This window comes from Chinchilla lanigera, unplaced genomic scaffold (genome assembly GCF_000276665.1).
Source record: "Chinchilla lanigera isolate Chin_1 unplaced genomic scaffold, ChiLan1.0 scaffold00036, whole genome shotgun sequence".
NCBI classification, from domain to species: Eukaryota; Metazoa; Chordata; class Mammalia; order Rodentia; family Chinchillidae; genus Chinchilla; species Chinchilla lanigera.
In genome coordinates, this window is record NW_004955437.1 from 10,795,115 (window position 1) to 10,814,478 (window position 19,364).

At 45.2% G+C, this 19,364-nt stretch overlaps 1 protein-coding gene across 7 annotated transcripts in view; it reads left to right on the forward strand.

The window, feature by feature from the left end:
- The window catches only part of Runx2 (runt-related transcription factor 2), a 287,714-nt gene that overhangs the window by 196,970 nt on the left and 71,380 nt on the right, over positions 1-19,364 (forward strand). For 6 of the 7 annotated variants that reach the window (XM_005389822.2, XM_005389823.2, XM_013516854.1 and 3 more), the window contains one exon: positions 995-5,262. The exons of the other annotated variant lie outside the window; for it this stretch is intronic. In XM_005389822.2, the coding sequence (XP_005389879.1) occupies positions 995-1,473 (479 nt within the window). In that variant the 3' untranslated portion in view covers positions 1,474-5,262. Of the gene's footprint in view, positions 1-994; positions 5,263-19,364 lie in introns of those variants that run through there. 7 annotated transcript variants of the gene reach the window in all.

The following is a 19,364-nucleotide window of genomic DNA, read 5'->3' on the forward strand; positions in this document are numbered from 1 at the left end:
AAGGAGACATACCGGTAGCTTGAGAACTTAAAGGGGTTCACATTTTAGGGGCGACCATCTTTGGGTGTAGGTTACTGCTTCACACTGAGCTGAAGCTGATTCTCTGGGATGTGTTCTAGGGCCCCTGGTAGGTGGGTGGGGAGGTGCCTACCTTCCAGTCTCCCCTAGGTAGTAAGCCTTTTGCCAGAGCTGCTGTGGGCACCTGGCCTGACTCAGGGCCTACATCTCCCATCAAGTCTTGAAATGTGATGATCGCTAAGGTCCTAAGCCTCCCTGTCCTCCCTGACCATGCTTTCAGGACCCACGACCTGGTTTATGGCTCTAGGGAGGGTTTCTGAGTGCCTGACTCTCTCCGTCATCTCCAGTCAGCCAGATAGTTTCAGATTCCACTGAAATCTGTTTTGATGTCACTGTTACTAAGGCAAAGATTACAGCAAGATTTTAAATTCTTTTTAAAGAAGTGGTAGGAACATGTTAGCGAATCTTTCTCTTTCCCCTTCGTGGACGAAAAAGCCCTGCCAAGAGTACCAATAATAAAACCGAACGTTTTGGGTTAAGAAAAATAACCTCGTCTGACTTAGTAAAAGTTTCACTTCACACATCTGAAGTGCAGCAAAAAACAAAAGAGAGGAGGGGTGGGAATAAAAACAGTCAGGATTTGATCTTTAAAGTCTGGTGAGTGAACCTTAGGATCCAGCGTTGGGTGGGCATATGCATAGGACCTGGCACAAACTGGGTTTTTAAAGCCCTTTGAGATTGTCTTGGGGTGAAGAACTTAAGGATAAATGCCGGTAAGACTATAAAGTGGAAAAAAAAAAAAGATTGTAAAGTGACCAGTGCATTTGAAAGTCTGTTTGTGGCTTGCTGTTCCTTTTTTTTTTTTTCTTTGGGAAAGCTAAAGTTTTCTTTCTTTTTTTTTTTCTTGTAAAAATTCTATCATTATTTTAATTGATATTTACAGATTTTCCCTCCCATCTTCTGTTATAATTTTTAGGTGCTTCAGAACTGGGCCCTTTTTCAGACCCCAGGCAGTTCCCCAGCATTTCATCCCTCACTGAGAGCCGCTTCTCCAACCCACGAATGCACTACCCAGCCACCTTTACTTATTCCCCGCCAGTCACCTCAGGCATGACCCTCGGTATGTCTGCCACCACCCACTACCACACCTACCTGCCACCACCCTACCCCGGCTCCTCCCAAAGCCAGAGCGGACCTTTCCAGACCAGCAGCACTCCATATCTCTACTATGGCACTTCGTCGGGATCCTATCAGTTCCCCGTGGTGCCAGGGGGAGACCGGTCTCCCTCCAGAATGCTCCCGCCGTGCACCACCACCGCCAACGGCAGCACGCTATTAAACCCCAATCTGCCCAACCAGAGTGATGGTGTGGACGCGGACGGAAGCCACAGCAGTTCCCCAACTGTCTTGAATTCTAGTGGCAGAATGGATGAATCCGTTTGGCGACCATATTGAGATTCCTCCGCCGTGGCCTGGTGGTATCTGGGGCCACACCCCACACGTGTCAACATATACATATATAAAGAGAACGCATATATATATGTATATCGGTTAGCTGTCTACAGAGTGCCTACTTGCTAGAAGACCTTTCATTCCTTCACCCAGTCACGACCTTGCAAGCATAAGAGGGTAGATACTGAGAAGTAGAAGGCCCAAGAGAGACGATCCTAAGCGGGTTTCAGATTGTTTACTATTTAAGATGTACTTTTTACAAAGGAACACACAAGGGAAAAGGTATTGTTGTTCTCTGGTCTGTAACCCTAAATAACCTGTTCTTATGCCAAGTCAGAGAGGTGGCCTAAGGTTCAGGAGGAGGGAGAGCAGAGCTGCTTCCTCCTTGTGTCCGGAAGCTGCACATCTCCCGGTCACAGCAGTGTGGGGACCGTGTCCTCTGTAGACCGCGTGCCAAGATGTCACAGGGCCCGCTGAGGGGCCAGTGGCAGGGCAGATGCTGCCCTTCGGGCACTGTGCATGCAGAACATCCAGGCCACTCTCTGTTTCAGTCTTGCTGCAGCTAATTGTGTGAACTGTGTAGTTCAGATTTCTTTCTCCTTCTCTAAGAAAGTGACTTCAAAAATACTGATCAGGATAGATTATTTTATTTTACTTTTTTATACTCCTTCCTTTTCCCATTTAACCAGAAAGAAATCCCACCCCTCAGACCCCACCTTCTCCTTTTATATGAAACTGAAAATGGCAATACCTTATTATAGCCATAATGGTATATATAGTGTTTGCGTTTGGCTGTGTGTTATTTGTTTTCTTTTTTTTTTTAAATTATGAATATGTGTAAAATCTGAGGTAACTTGCTAACGTGAATGGTCATATAACTTTAAAGATATATTTATAATTATTTAATGACATTTGGACCTTTGAAACATTTCTTAGTGTATTGATATGTTGACTTCGGTCTCTAAAAGTGCTCTTTATTAAATAACAAATTTCTTTGGTGGGCTAGAGCCATATCTGAAATATTGCTAAGCAATTTCAGTTCATCCAGGCACAATGTGATTTTTTAAAAAAGTACTTCCATCTCCAAATATTTTAGATGTAGCTTGTTTTTGTAATGTATGAAGGAAATGTTATGTTTAGCTTTTTCAGATCTTTGATCACCTCTACACAGCTTTGCCTTTTAAAGCAATAATAGGGATTTTAAAAACTGCCCTTAGCCCTTTATCACTTTTGTTGCCCTTTCTCAGCATAAAATGCTGGCATGATGTGGTTTCCTAATTTCTTTTGGATAATTATTACTCGTCATATTTAACAGACAAGCACAAGTGAATCATTCAACTGCAGGAAAGTGTTCTGTGGTTTCAAAGTTAAGCAAAACTCTAAAAATCGCCATGCTTCGTAGTGAAGACATAGCTTATAAAGCCACACATGTGGCTAAAGGATCAGCCATGATGTGCATGGTGCAGGAATGCAAAATTACCCCATGGATTCTTCACCAACCAGCCTTACCACACGGTAAACCAAGGGAACCCAAAATCTGCCTTACTCAAGCCCCATTTGCAGCTCTCCACAGAATTTGCATTTAAAGGAGCACAGTGAAGTAATTGATTGTTCCAGGGGGAACTGGGCACTCTAAGTAGCAACCAGTTCCAGAGAGTGGCTGATGGGAGAGGACAGAGAGCCTGCGGGGACCCAGTACGGCCTTTGACATCTGCATTTACATGATGGCCGGGTCAAAGGCATCGGGGTGTGGAGTCCCCCCCGCCCCACTGTCTATGAGTTTGAGCTACAGCCCTACTGCAAGTTGCTCTTTGGCCCCTCCTGGCACCCACATGGCCAGTTCACAAGTGCACGTCCTTAACTGATCCAAGTCAGGATCATATAATGACTCCACCAGGCAAATCCATGCCCTCTTCCCTTGATAATCAAGGTGCCTTCATTTGAGCCCTGTGCTCTCCTGAGCAGAACTCTGCAGAGATTTGCTCTGACCCGACATACCCTGAACTGGAGTCCTTCTCAGGGCCACCATGCACATGGGACAGCTGCAGACCAGGTAAACCTGGGTGTGTCCAGTGACCATCTCTCTCCCTTAGAATTCATCCCGACTCCATCTAATACAAGTTGAGGAGAAACAAAGGGAAACACTTTGCCTTCTAAAGGTTGTATACAAAGTATGCTTAGATAAATAAGCCACTTTTCTATTACCTGAGTAAGATGGAAGTAGTAGTTGATGCTATTTATTATTTGTGTGTGGTGGCTTGAAGCATGCCACTGTCCATTTCTTTGTAAGTATAAAATATGTGTTTGTTTCAGCAGCACTTAAAAAAGCCAGTGTCTGGTAACACATTGCAATTTTAATTAATTGACATAAAAATGTTACCACCGGTACCAGCTGCACCCTATTTAATAAAAAAGGTACTATATTTGTACATTATTTTTTAATGTTAAAAGGGCTTTTTTAAGTTTACAGTACACATATTAAGTGACTATAGGGATGCTTTAATGTTGAAATGTTATTAGCGTGGCTGCAGGCAGCAACCCAGAAACACTTTAAAAGTCTTTTTCCTTGGGAAACATTCAAGCACTTCTCTCTGTCCTCCCTCCAACTGCCCCAATAGGGCAGTTCACATTTTTAGAACAAATTTCTGTCCCTTTTATGGCCTAGGAATTAATATTCATATTCTCTCTCCTTCCCTCTTTCCATCCCTCCCTCCCTCAGTTTGTACTTGGTCACGTGCATGATTTGTGATTTCAAGACCAAAGCAGTCTTCCTACTGCTAGGGACCATGTATTAGGACCTTCCTGCCTTAGGATTAAATTAACGTGGTTCTTGGTATGACACAGATGTTGCTGGAATTTACAGTATAACCAATGCAGCCACATATTTTAAAAAGAGAGATGTACCTCATTTGTCTTACAAACTTTAACCTATGTCAGAGTTCCAGAACAGGTACTACAGTTTGGTTTTAGATGAATAGAATGATGTTCAATGTGAAAGTGAAAAATTCAATGGATTAACTGTTGATCACTCTTGAAACTTTCTCATCCTTCAGGTCAAGGCCCTTTAAAAGTGAGCAAAGGAAGAAAACCACAGCATTAGGGACTGAGTGTGCACTGCAGGTTCAGATGAGTGCTCTGATTTAAGGGGTTCCCTTCATTCTTGAGGACAGGGATAGACCCCAAATCTAGGTTGAACATGGTAATTTTATAGCATTAGCAAAATAACCATTATTCCCATGGTGTTTGAAAGAGCAATTACAAACAAAATAAAAGATGGCTTTTCCAAACCTTGAATTTGTTGTTCTTAAAAAGAAAATGCATTTCTAAAAAAAAATACTTTCTATGTGAGAATTTTTTAGTTGTTTGTTTACTTCATGTTTACAAATAATTGTTTGCTTTTTAATACAGTACACTTCTAAATATATCAGCCAAAACCATAACTTACAGTAATTTCTTAGGTATTCTGAATAAAATTCAATTTCTTTTGGATATGCGTTACCATTCTTAGATTTCTGTGGAACAAAAATATTTGTAGCATTTTGTGTAAATACAAGCTTTCATTTTTATTTTTTCCAATTGCTATTGCCCAAGATTTGCTTCCCATGCACATATTGTACAAATTCTGCTTTGTGCCCCAGGTCACGATGTGGATGAGTTTACTCTTAACTTCAAAGGGACTATTTGTATTGTATGTTGCAATTGTAAATTGAATTATTTGGCATTTTTCTCATGATTGTAATATTAATTTGAAGTTTGAATTTAATTTTCAATAAAATGGCTTTTTTTGGTTTTGTTATGTGTGTACATTGGGTCTTTTCTCATCGGCGGTTTCTTCTCTGGTCTGGTGCCTACTCCTGCCCCCACCTGGGCACTGCTTTGTCTTAGGATTTACCAGGGCCCAATAAAAGCAGAGATCCAAAGTTAATGGCAAGATGGAACAAATTCTTGTTAAGCTCTGTGTTCTTGTTTGGTCCTACTTCTTAAGAGTGCTGGGCCCTCAAAGATCTCTCAGTGAACCGGTGGCCTTAGCCTGTGTCTGAAGGTAGGAGTGTTCATGCTGGCTTTAGGCCAAACCCCTGTTCCACTCAGGGCACCCATCAGTGGGTATGGTTGGGATGGTCTTATGATTCTTATCTCTGGGAACATGCAGGACACCAGCAAGGCAGCCACAGTAGAAGTCAGGAGAGTCTGAGCAGCTCAGATAAATAGGGCATTTGTCTATTTTCCTTCCCATATCTCTTTTGGATTCTAACAAACAAACTCAACCAACCAAAGCCCAGGGAGGAGTAAGATTGGCTGTGAGTCTGGAGGGCTCTACTCTCAGAAGATTTCTACGATACTTTCTCTTGGCCATTGTTTACTTTTGGTAAGTCCCTCCCCCACAGTAAGGCTGAGGGCCTGGGGTAAACGTCGTTTTCTTTCTGTCCTGTGCTTTCTGTATGCCTTGGCTTGCCACGATGCTAACTGGGGGACCCAGGAAATCAGGGTGCAGAGAATCTTGGTCACTGGCCATGGTGGCCCACATCATACTGACAGGCAGAGCTGTCCTTTAAAAAAAGGGTGAAGTGTTCATATAGTCTGAAGAGAAAGCAGAGCATAGAGACCTCCTTTCAGAGGCTCTGTGCTTTCTTTTTTTCCTTCTTTTTATTTTTATTTTTAGTAATGTTTGCAGTATGTATGATCATACTCATCATGAAGAAGTCATACACATACATAATTCTTTTCATGCCTCTTCCCCGTCTCCATCTCAAGATTCCCTTCCCACTTACCAAAGATCTGTCTCCCTAGTGTAAGAGAAACCCGAGGTATAGATAATTTAAAGAGGGTCTGTTCAGTCTTAGTCTTTTGGCACTGGCTTTTGAGAAACCTTGGAAACAGCTAATTTCTTAGGCTAGGAGCTGTTCTGAAGTCACTGTTGGCAACTCTTCCAGGATATATATTTATTTACTTATTAAAATCAAACATGTGGTTTTAAGAGGCATCCGCACGGAGGTGGTGTAGACCCCTGGGCTCTGTTTTGCCCAGCAGCACATACAGGGCAGATCACTTTATTCTTGGGTCTCAGCTTCTGGGCTTGTAAAAAGACATTGTGCTAGGCCTTGGTGCTGTTAACATATTAGGCTGGAAAACTGCTGCTTGTGTGCCTGTGTGTGTCAGGGTACTGTTCTAGCAGTATAGGGTGGTTAGCAGCATCCTCAGCCCCTACCTGCCTTCCAGATGCTAAGAGGACCTCCCAGTCCAGACATTTCCAGATGTCCCCTGGGGGGCAAGGTCTCCAATGATTGAGAACCACTGGGCTTGCAGCTCTGTCAATTCTTAGGCCAGGCTTTATTGACAGGGCTGATAGAAAAATTCAGCAGTCATTAACACAGGTCCCTAGGCGGGAGACTGGAAGGGCTTCCCAGCGGTGAGTGTGCGTGGACCTTTTCCATCCCTTCTCCAATGGACCCTGAGGCATGGGTGTGTCCTGAGACTCTCCTGGCTTCCTCATCCACACCAAGAGCAGTGCACAGAGCTGGGCATGGTCAGGACTGGCTGGCCATGCTGATCACAGCTGCTGTTTCTCACTGAAATGGCAGGCGGAAGAAGAAAGCAGTTTCTGTAAGGTTTCCGACCCCTCATGTCCCAAATATTTAACCAACATTTGTGCAAGAGTGGGTGTTTGCTGTTAACTCAATCCCAGCCGAGACTGGCCCAATAAACACCTTTGCTCTCCATTACAGTTTATTTGGCTGGGAAATGGGTACTGCCATGTAAACAGGAAGCCCCCTGAAGTTATTATCTGCAGATGTGGTTGAAGAGCCACATGTTTATATTTATGGGATTTGAAAACAGTCTGAAGGGTGAGGGAGGATGCTGAGGAAGCCCTCTTTCACAGACCCGAGAGTGGGTCTTACCAATTGTCATTCCCCAGAAACTGGCCAGGAGCCACTGCAGAGACAGAGGGACCACCTCCGCCTGGATACGCAGGTTAGCAAGACAGTCCAATCAAGTGGCCTCTCGGTCCCAGTCTTTGATACTCATTTTAGAGACCACTATTGCAATGAGTCTAAGTTCCCCTGGAGAGATAGAGAACAGCTTGCCAGACTGCTGCAGTTTTGGTGAAGGGGAGTGGGAGAAGGCTGGCTGGCTTATGAAATCCAGGCAGACTCACACCTCTGTTGGTCATGGTTCCTGCAGGGCAGAGCTCTCTGGGCATGGGTACAGTGAATGTGCAAGTGACAAAACAGTCCCACTTGTATCTTGGTTGGTACCTGGGGTGTAGGCACAGTCCTTCCTCACCCTTCCTTTGTGGATCATCTCCTTGACCTTAGAACAAGTGTTTAAGAAAGACCAGGTGCAACTAAGGTATGGAGAGCTACTGCTGTGATTTTAAATTACGGTCTCTGAGCAAAGGCAAGGGAATCTTTCACCTCCTCAGCACCCTCCCTGGGTACCCTGATAAACCTCTTTGTAGCTTTTCAATCTGGATGCCTTAGAAATGAAATTTTAAAAACTTAACAACTGTGGACCACAACTTAGCAAATACCACTGAAGAAGCACAGGGTAGGATTGTGTGTGTGTGTGTGTGTGTGTGTGTGTATGTGTACACCTGGGTGTGCACATACACACCTCCAGGGGCAGCACGGCCAGAGGAAGAGGGAGAGGGGCCCCTGTGCAGCTGTCTAGGCAAAGCCAAGGCTCACCGCCTACATGAACATGCTCCTGGTGCAGCACTGATTCGCCTCAGTTTCTTGTTAGTCCAACAATTTCTGCAAAAGAGTCTCCTGCCTATGATGAAGAAGCAGTTAATCTCCTTGAAATCAGTTGTTAGAGAGGACAGGGGATCCTGGCTGCTCCTTGTGATGTCGGTTGAGGGGACCTGGGGAAGCTGATGTGTAAGAGGTTGCCAGTAATTTTTGTAAAACTTTATTCAAAAGCTCCTTGGGACTCATTCCAGCCCTGCTGTTCACATATGCTCAGACAGTCAAAAGACAGAGGGAACAAAATTCTGGGAACTCAACTTTCACCAAAACTTACTTCATTTTCTCATTACCTTGTTGCCGCGATGTTCGATGTTTGCCCTCTCAGTGCCTGTTGGGTGTTTTGTTTTTTTTTTTTTTTGAAACCCTGGCATTCTGTTTTAGCATTGCAAACATGGCTGGCTTCTTGATTCTATCTTCCTACGGCATGCTGTCTCGCTAAACAGCCACTAGGAAGGGGAGAATGTCCCCTGCCTGATGTTCCTATCACAGAATCAAGAACATATAGTAAAATGCTTTTTTTTTTTTTTTGGTACCTAGGGTCGAACTCATGACCTCGCACTTGCTGGGCAGGTGCTGTGCAGCAGAGCTAAATCCCCAGCCCCATAAAATGCTTTTTTTTAAAAAAAAAAAAAATAAAAATAAAAAATAAAAACCAAAATTCCTCTACCGCAGCCCTTCAAGCAGTAACGCTTGCTGTCCCAGTTTGAAATTAGCAGCAGAAGTAAAAATGCAACCAGATTGTGTGTGGCTTTATGCTCTGCAAATCTCCCTCAGAGCACCCAGGGTACCAGAGTCAGTGTGAGTGTGGGAAGGGAAGGAGGAGAGAGGGGCCAGGGGGTCAGAGATGCAGTAGCAGCTACAGAACTTGAGGGTGAGCTTGAGAGGTGGGAGTACCAAGAATGCAGAGGTACCACTGCGTGATGCACTGACATAAATATGTAAGATGATTAAAAAACAGCAAAAAGTTAACAACAAAACACGTGACACATGCAATAGTGGGGGAATTAATAAAGTGATATTTATGATTTGGATCTCCTTTGAAGTCCTTTCCTTCCTAAATTAAGTCCTGAAAAAAATTTCCATCCAATCTTTGCTGCAAAACAACCAGTTTCACTTTCTATTTCTCTCTCTCTCTTCATTCTTTTCTCAAACGTGAGGCTCATTCTATACTCCAGGACTGGCCGGGCTTGGTTTTGTTTTCTCCAGCAGTTATTTAATATTTAAAATCATGGAAATCACAATGAGTTGGCTCCTTTTTTTTAAGCAGAGCATTTAGGTCCTTTTTTTTTTAAGCAGAGTCATTTAGGGTCTTTTTTCTTTTTTGGCATAGTGGGTCAGAGAAAATTTGTCTCTATGGAAGTCTCCGTGAAGGCTTCAAAGATGAGAAACGCAGAGGTTGCTGTTGAATCTGAGCTCAGCCACACCTCCTGGAATGTAAATGTGAACACAGGTTGTGCAGGGAGAGGTTGGTGGACCACTGTTGTAGCCTTGCGGCACGAGAGGCCCGGAAGTTATCTTGGAAGGAAGCAAGCGCCCAGCTTTAGTAAGGAGTTAAGTGGTTAATAGGAAATAAGTTTTTTTTTTTTTTTTTTATTGGCTAATAAAACCTCTCAGGGTTTTTCATATTATATGGTTCCTTCAGGCTCCTGGCCCAATGCTCAGAAACAGAAACAGAAAAAGACAAAAACAACAACAAGAAGCCGGAGCCTAAATACCAATACAAGTCCCAGTCTTGTTTACTTTTTCATTTCCGCCGTTGTAAAAAAAAAAAAAAAAAATTCCTCTAGTAATTCAACTTTATCACACTGTGGAGCTGGATCAGCTTTTGAACAGCTCCAGGGATTTCTGCCTCCTTGTAAAAGGGAAAAGTACGCCCTGTCTCTCAGCAAAAGGAGACCGAATGATGGCTAGGGCAGGAAATTTTAAAATGAACACAGTGGTGGAGGAGGGAGGGCAGATACTGGAGTGAAACGCATCTCTGGAATCCTGAATGCAAATGATCTCTGTCCTTTTATTGCCAGTGGTTCTGTCCTCCCAACAGAGCAGGATGTTCTTGTTTTTAATAATAGCCAGACCAGATGCTAACTTCTCCCCGGCAACATGCTGGGTAAGTGAGAAGACAAACAGCTGATTCCTGTTAAGATGAACACTAGGAGAATAACCCAGAAAGTATGACAATCCTCGGGAGGGTTTTGCTTTGTAAACCCCTGTTTGGCAGAAAGATCACAGGATCAGAGCTGCAAACACAGTGTGTCCCCCCCTGCACCCGTCCTGGGCCAAGCTGCTCGCTGAGGGCCTGTGAGCCTCTGGTTGTCTGCAGCCAGCCCTTTCCTAAGTCATCCAGAGCAGTGTCTCAGGTTGCCTAAGTGGGAAACTCAGAAGCCCTGGGTGCTTGGACTTTCAGTAACTGCACAAAAATACTCATTGACAGGAGGAATTTTTTTACTTGCTTCTTGCCATAGAAAATAGTGAAATTCTGAATGTGAGCCAGTATTTTAAAATGGCATCTTTGTTCTATCTTCTCACCCTTTCTTTCCCGTGCAGGGTCCACGGAATCTTTCAGGTCCTGTTGTGTTTTAGAACACGCCACATGAGCAAGATGCTGGCTTCTTCTTTCCTGGGAACTGCCGGAGCTGGTGCGGGGCCCCCTATCCTGTGCCACCTGGGGAGACCAGAGCGTCCCTGTGGGGGGAGGGGGTCTGCCTAGAGCTTTCCAGTCTTTCTTGGGCTTGGTTCCCGAGGCCAGCGGGAGAGAAGAGGTGTCTGGAATAGGTTGGGAGGCTCTGGTTCTAGGAACCCCCTTTGTTACCTTTCCTCTGAGATCCCCACACTCCTTCTGCAGTGTAGCAAGTGCCTGCCTTGGCTTAGTTTCTTCCTGTGCTCTCTTTGAAGTTCACTTGTCCTTGAAGCTCATGCTGAGGGAGAAAGGTCTGGTGACCCAAGATACTTTCCCCCCTTTTCCTCTTTGGATGGCACTGAAGGTCCTTATTTCAGATTCCTTTTGGGGAAAAGTTGCACCTGGCACCCCTAGCATGATGGCATCTCTGCCTGGCGCCTTTTCTCCTATTTCAGTCATCTCTCAGCATCTTCCCAACAAACCATGAGAAGTTAGTATTATCTTTATCCCCATTTTACTGATAGGTAACTGAGGTTCAGACTTGTCCTGGGTTACACAGCCTTAAGGACTGAAGCCCAGATCTGCTTGATTCCAAAGACAATGTTCCTAAGCTAAAGTTTGCACACAATCTCCTTTCTGATCTATCTAATGGAGGTTATGAGGAGGAAATGAATGAATGAGACAGAAAATGCTTTGCAAAGTGTCTGGTGCATAATAGATGTAAAATAGGTGGTACCTGTTATTATCACTCAATAATTAAGGTGATTATTTTAAGGAGCATAAATAAAAATTTCAATTAGTTGGAATCCCAATAGAGCTGGAGCCACTGGGGGAAGAATATTTTTTACATACGACTTAACATTTTTAAAAAGCATTGCTCTTTGAAAGCAATATTTTTCTATACGTTTTATGAACTTTCTTTCCTGTTGAACATTGAAGTTGAGTTTGGCAATAGGCTCAGTACAAGCACTTTCCCTGAGGAACGCAAACATCACATCCCATCAGCCAAGCACGGGAAATGTGTGGACACGTCCAGAACAGGAAGGCCGACCCTCCCCTGCCTCTAGTCCCAATCTGTGCACTCTTCCAAGGGGTTCCATTTAGTTTCGTGTAAATACTGCTACTGAAGTCAGTATTCTGCTTAATTTGGTAGTCTTGGACTTATCTAACAGGAGAAAGACCCAAGCCAAGAGATTCCTGTCAGTTTCAAGAACTCTCACTTTTCCATGAAGGGCTCTGGGGTCCTCTTTGCCCTGTGAAGTAAGGACAGCACTCTGACCTCCCATTTCTGCACTGACATCTCTCAGATGCAGGGCAGTAAGATGACAAGAGCTAATCTGAAGGCCCAGGGCCTGAAAGGTCACCGCTGGGGGCAATACCTTATGCCCCTTGTCTGAGTGCAGGAGGAACCCAAGGCTAGAGCAGTGTTCTGTAAATCCCTGCAATCACCTTGAATGAACAGTTGTGCTTCTGTCTGAGTATCTTACAGGATACTTTACAGGATATTGCCTCAAATCTATTTATATGGAATTAATCTATCATGTGGCTCAATGTGCAGGTGATAGATGTCATCTTTCTCTCCCACGCCCGCCTCTTTTCATTCCTGTTTCTGCAAGTAATATCTGAACACCTACCTTAGGCAGAGCAATGTGCTGTAGCAGAGGCCGCCAACATTAAAAAGTGTATCGGGAAGCATTTCTGTTTGACTCATCCCATCTCAATAAGAGAGATTTTGATTATGCCATTATTTCACTGAAGCAAATGCAAATGGCTAAAACCGGATCACCAAAAGCAGAGATTAAAAAGTTAGCCATTCGTTTGGAGAGAGCATTTAGATAGTTTTGATTTCTGTTTATAGTCAATTTCATTTCCCATTTCTCGCTACCTAAAACACTCGTGTATTTGTGAGGTACCTAGCAGCTATATTTAGCCAGGCGCCTTTCCTTCCCACAACATGTATGGGTGGCTTGGTGCTTGACAAGTGGGTGATTTCTTCAGTCAGAGGGGGAAAGCTGTGCTGTTTGCTCCTTTCTTCTTTCCTATCCATGGTTAGCTCTGCATGAAGAGGTCCAGTGATATCTTGAAAGGGGGGACAGCAGGAGGCAGCAAAAAGATGAGAGCTGCAGGTCTTTCACCAGATCTTTCACCCTTCCTGACTTGATGTGTGACCTTGAACAAGCCACTTAAGCTCTCTTGACCTGCTCCTTACACGCAGGCAGTAATAAACTGCCTGCCAGATGGTCTGTGGAGGGACCACGCACCTCCTACTTGTAGATGTGGAATGGTTTTTAGAATGTGGGAGTTAGGGGGAGTTTTAAGAGCCTGCCTAGCATCAAGAGGTAGAATGGGGCCCATTGTTTTTCAAGAAACTGGCATAAATGTCCATGTTGTAGAGAATGAGGAAATGAAATCCTGGAGAGGTCAAATCACTTATGTGAGATCGCTTTAGATAGATGACTGGAAGCCAAGGGTGAGGATGTTGGTTTCAGAGCAGCTCCCTGCTGGCTTCCTGAAAAAGACATTTCCACGCTGTGTACATAACAGCAGCATCTTCTGTGGTGTGTTTTCACTAAGCACTTATACTCGCGTACTGTTCTAATTGTCGCAAACCTGTTTGCATTGGTTATAAACAGAGGCAAATTGGTTGATTAAAATGTCTGTTTTCGTAAACTAGCCTCCAACACGCTTTTGCATGCTGTGCTTTTCTAACCTTAATAAAGAAGACTCACTGTGTGTTACTTTATGAAAAAATCAGCCGGGCATGGTGGCGCATTCCTGTAATCTCGGCACTTGGGAGGCTGAGGCAGGAGGATCGCTGTGAGTTCAAGACCAGCCTGGGCTACAAAGTGAGCTCAAGGCCAGTCTGAACTGCCTAGCAAGACCCTGTCTCAAAAAGACAAAAAAAAAAAAAAGGAAAAAAAATCATAGGTGAGGTTAGTCTCCAAGCCTGTCTTAACAGGGAAGAAATTCATTATTAGAGCATCAGTGCTATTCTTTCCTGAACCAAGAGGAACTTCCCTTTGGAACATGTTTCAAGCTGATTTTCCTTTAGTAGACAAGAAGACTTTTCCAGCTGAGTCCCTTGCCCTCCTCCATGCTAAAGGATAGATGTATGACCTTGTAATAGGAAGGTTTTTCTCTTGTTCTGTATTTTCATTTGCAGAGACATGTGGTATCCATGTCTTGACATGATTAACATGATGTCCTAGCCACTGGGTTACATAAAAGCAACCAGTCTTGCAAAAATGACTTTTCATCTCGAATGGACCTTTGAACAGTTTGCCATCTGAGTTACCTATCCAACGTCTCTTCCGTTTAAAAAATTGAAGCGGGGGAGCCATGCCAACAGGGCAGTGAGAGAGCACACAGGAGAATCTGCATGTTGTTGGGCAAATGCTTAATGACAGATACAACCACTGTTGTGCAAGTGATGACCAGAGATACATGTGAAGGCAGAAGGTGGAGGACTGAGAGGGGGCGGAATTTGTAGTCCTCCCTTGCTTGAGAAAAGAGTGGTCAATGCCTTGCTTCACAGTCTCCAGCTAGAGTCTGCTTAAGGGAGGGGCAGCATTTTCATTCATCAGTAAATATTCATTGAACTGGCAATATGGACATGAGAAAGAATGAACTGTGTCCTAAACTCAGGAAGCTCACCATCCGCTCAGAGAGACAGAGACTTACTCTTTCCTGTGTAGTGAGCAGGTGCCGTAACACAGATGTGAGTCAAGGGCAGAGACCCGAGGAGACTGCAGCTCCTGGTGTAGACAGGCAGAAGGGGAGGTGGATCTGGACCAGCAGTTCTGTGCCATGCTGGGCCTGAAGCTGCGCCTGGGCCCTCCTGGCTTCCTCTCTGCAGTGCAGTGCCTGGGGTGGATGTGGGGACAAACATCTTCACCATGGCACCCGTGACAGCTTTTCAGAATCAACAACAGAGATTGGGGTGTCCACTGACAGATGAACAAGAGGGGTCCCCCGAGGGCTGTCTGGGGACACAGAAGGGAATCTCTGTGGCATAGATGTCCTATCTTGGGAAACCACAATCCGGGGTAGAATTTAATAAATGAAAACCAGAAGAAAAACCTATGCTATCAAAATATAAAGAAGGTGTAACCAAAGAAGATGTAGAGAGAACAGATGTTGCAATGACAGCGTAACCTATCAGAGTTTCCACTTAGGGCATGGTACACTTTATCCAGTTGCTGGCCCAGCACCTAACACGAAGTGAGCCCGAATCTGGATGGGACTCAGAGGACCCTTCTGCGTTCAACAAGAGAGGGCGACAATCACAAATTACTGCCAAGAGTTTACACTCTGGGTAGTTACACATTCAAAGAACTCAGTGAGAAGCGTACCTGTGATGGACCCTTAGTAAAATCTGAAAGCAGGATTGCAGGCCCACTGTGCCCCTAAAAGACCTCACAGGGGCTCTTTTCTCCCTAATTCCCTGGCAGCCAACCTACCTCCCTTTTTATGAAGTGAACCTGTCTGTCTCTCCCCCTTGAGGAGTGAGTGCATTTACATTTCAAGGGGAGTTTTCTGGAACCACTAAAACCTCACCTCCAGCTCTGTAGCTTGCTTAGAGGGCAGGAGTCTTTCTTGGGATGCCTTCTTGGCATCCCTTGTCTCACATCTCTGGGCTGTGTCTCCTTGCAGGCTGGGGTCCCTGCCTAGCTGAAATCCAACCTTCTTCTTCCTCCCTCTTTTGCCTGAGCACCCTGCCTAGATCCCTTGAAGTTAGAGAGGATTTTGTGCCCCAGCCACCTTGGGACAGGGTAAAAGTGACAGAGCATTCTGCTTTTCCCTGAGGTTCATTTTGGGGCCCTGCATCTATTTCTGTCCATGTGAGTCAGTTTATTGATTAATGGAACCTTTATTCAAGTTATTAGAACAAATACAAGACACGCACACACACATAAATCCATCTCTACCCCTCCTAAACCACTGGCTGGTGAAATGAGTTCTACTTCCAGCCCTGACATCTTGCCAGTTTGTCATTCTCCTTCCTGGCCACATCAAGTTCCATCAGGTTTGAGTTTATTGGCTACACAGCGAAGTTTATGTTGTCACAGAAATTAGCCTTGATGGACAGGGATACGGCCAGGGGATCTGGAGAGCTCGGCAGCCTCCTGCTGTTGGCATGACTGAGATGTGAGGGTACCTGGCGCCCTCTCCAAGAAAAATCAAAGCTGGTGCTCTGCAGCAGCAAGCCAGTGCAATGAGACACCCCTGAGGGACGGGATCCTGGACGTGATTGTGAGCCATCCAGTTTCATTCCAGACGGCCACCCCCTCCCTGCCTGCACCCCCAGTGCCAAAAACCCTTCCCTGGGCAATGGAGGCAGGACTGGAAGGCCCGAGGTTAAGCCGTGCTCTTCTACATTTCATGGTTAGCTCTCATAGGTTCTTGGCTGTTTGACAACGCTGGATAATAATTCAATATTTCTCAGTGAAATACTTGACCTTATTGTTAGTTTTTGTGACAAGGGGAATTTGAAGGAGTTGCAAAAATGCAAGCAAGTGTGACTGAGAAAGGCCAGGGCCCACCACTGGGTCGTGAACAGTTTCTTTTTCTGACATCTATAAAATTTAGGTGAAAACAGGTCAACATTGATCTTGGTAAATGAGAAAGCCAGTTCTATTGCTAGTAAATGAGCTTCAGATAGAAATGCAAGTCTGGTTCAATCAAAAACACGTTTGGTTTCAGAGACTAGTGATGTGCTTTCTATAAGAAGAGAAAAAAATCAAAGAATATTTATAGAGACACACAAAGTCAAAATATTTCTTGGCCCAAAAGATCATTTTATAAGCATCAGATCCATTTGTTGAAGGGAGAAAGGGACTCCTTTCATTTTCTTGTTAGATTTGTAAAGTGTTTGCTTCTTGTACTCTCTTCACTTTATTCTGAGCTGGCAAAAGGATGGTCAAAGATAAAAATCATATATGAAGAATCTGGCTTTGCCTGATGTAGGGACTGTCTGTGGACCACTTGCTTGTGGTTGAGAGAGAAGTGAAGTTATAGGATTCAAATATTTAGCTCCCCAGGTTTGTCCTGCGTCTTATAACCATTTTTTTTTTTTTTTTTGGTTTTGGTTTTTCTCTGGTACCAGGAACCGAACTCACGACCTTGCGCTTGCCAGGCAGGCGCTTTGCCGCTGAGCTAAATCCCCAGCCCCTTATAACCATTTTTATGGGTGCCTTGCAAGAGTCTCGTGTGATGTGTTGAAACTCAGAGCCTGGACACAACATATTCAGTCATTTGCCAAATCAGGATGGCAGCAGGGCAGTTAACGTTAGCCTGCTGGGCAGCCTGCTGGCCTTCTCTGCATGCGGGAATCATCTGAAGCTTGTACCCTGCTGGAACTGGATCATTTCTAGGACATCCAAATTGCTCCTTTTCCCCACACTCCCCTTAGGAAATGAGGAGCCCAAGCCCCGGAATTAAATGTGTGCTGGTGGAGAGGATTCTGGAAGTGTTTATACTCTTTCTTGTGAGATCTTCTTTTTTCCTTTTAGATAATTGAAATGAAATTCATGCAACATAAAACTGAGTCCTTTCAAGGGACCAGTTCAGTGGCATTTAGTACTTACCTAGTTCTGACACGTTTCCATCACAGCAATTGGAACCCCTGTATCACTAAGCAACCATTCCCTGTTCCCACATCCTGATCAGGTTTTGAACACTGACTGGCACAGCTAGCCTGGTTTCCATAAAGTGTCTTTTTAGGGCTCCACAATTTTAAATAAGTTATGGCTGTGTTTCCAGATAGGATTGAGAGGAGAGAAGAATTATTTCTTTGGGGAGCAGCAGAGATCCTGGGACAGGGTTGGGGCTGGGCGTGGGACCAAGAGGGTCTGGAATCTCATGGTAACACAGCTGGCCTTTCTGGACAGGAGGAGACCCTCTGGTGGGCAGCTACTCTTTCTGGGACACAGTTTTAGTCTCCTGTGAGCTGATGATCCCTTTAAAGTTCTCAGCATCCTCGCTCTCTGGCACGCAGCGCCCTGCCCGGCAGGCATTTTACTCCTGTCATTTTTGCCGTGGACCCTGAGCCTGGCATGGGGAAGCCCCATGGCAAAGTGGGGAGGCAGCGTAGACTCACCCATGTCTCAAAGGAGCCCTGACTCAGGGTGCTGACTGGATCCTGTCTGCTCCAATCCATGTGGCCTGTCAGGTAACCATTTCCAATGGCAAATCGTATTAGAAGATTTCCTCTCTGCTGTTCCAAGTATCAGTGCTTGCACACAGGCTACAGATGTATATGTGAATTGGCCAAGGGAGCGAAAGAATTTGGGGGAGCATTCAGGCATGTTTGGGAGAAATTGCGAATTACTTCGGGCTACTCTCCAAGGACTGTGCCTTCCGGTGTGTGAGCCCTGGGGGAGGTGCAGAGACAAGTGGCTTATTTCAAGTGCATCTGGAAGGAGGCAGCCAGTGGTCTTTTGAGTCCGGTTCCTTATCAGCAGGGTGGCCTTGAGCTGGGACTGGGGCAGGGATGGGGAGCCCAGACCCATTCTGGCTTCTGGAGAGGGGTGGCTGGACCCTGAAGGGAAATCCCAAGTCCTTCCTGTTCCGGGACAGGTAGACAGGTGTGCAGGTCTCACGTACCTCTCTTGGTGGAATATTTATTTACTTGAGGACTTTGAGGTGAAGTTATGTAATTTACTAGGTAAGCAATTTTGACCATTTAAAAATATTTAAATATAGATGAATACGCTGCAGAATATGGTATAAGATTCATAGGCGTCGTAAGGCTAACAGAAGACTTTGGAGACATCTTTTGCTTGTAGCAGGTAGCTTTGGGCTACACTCAGTCCCTTTCCCCAGTGAGGAGGCTGTAGCGAAAGGAGAGGTACTGTCCCATGTAGGGCATTTCCTGGGGCCCGGGAACACGTGGCTCCTCTTCCTCCCCACCCTACACACCATCAGTCCTTGCCCCCATCTTCCTGGCCATCTGAGTCAATTGCCCAGTGGTGGTTGGCATAGCTGGGCTGTGAGTTTGGTTCTCATATCCTCTCGCACTCTCTTGTCCATTGTTGCCTCACAAATGATGCCACAGATCGGTGGTTTGGAACGACAGCCATGCCATTGCTCAGGGCCTAGTTCTGTGGGTCAGAACCCAGGCAGGGCTCCATGAGGCAGGTAACCAGCTAGTGAGTGATTCCTTGGTACATTCAGCTGGGGCTGGGGTGCAGAATCCAAGATGGCTTCCCTCCCATGTTGTGTTTCTTGGGGTTCTCCACACAGCGCCTCCCCTCATATGGCTGGCTTGGGCTTCCTCACAGCATGGTGGTTCCAGGGTCATCAGAATTCTTGAATGGTACAGATCTCCAAGAGGCACACAAACATGGGAGCTGCAGGTTGTTTAAGGTTGGCCTGGGGGGAGGGTCACTTCCACTGTGCTCTGTGGTCATAGCTGGTGACAGTGGGCAACCCTGACACCCACCTCACCTGGCTCCAAACCCCAGAATCTCATCCACTCCGCAGTGCAAGCTCCTACAAGTCACAGTTCTCAGAGACCCCTCAGTTGCTGA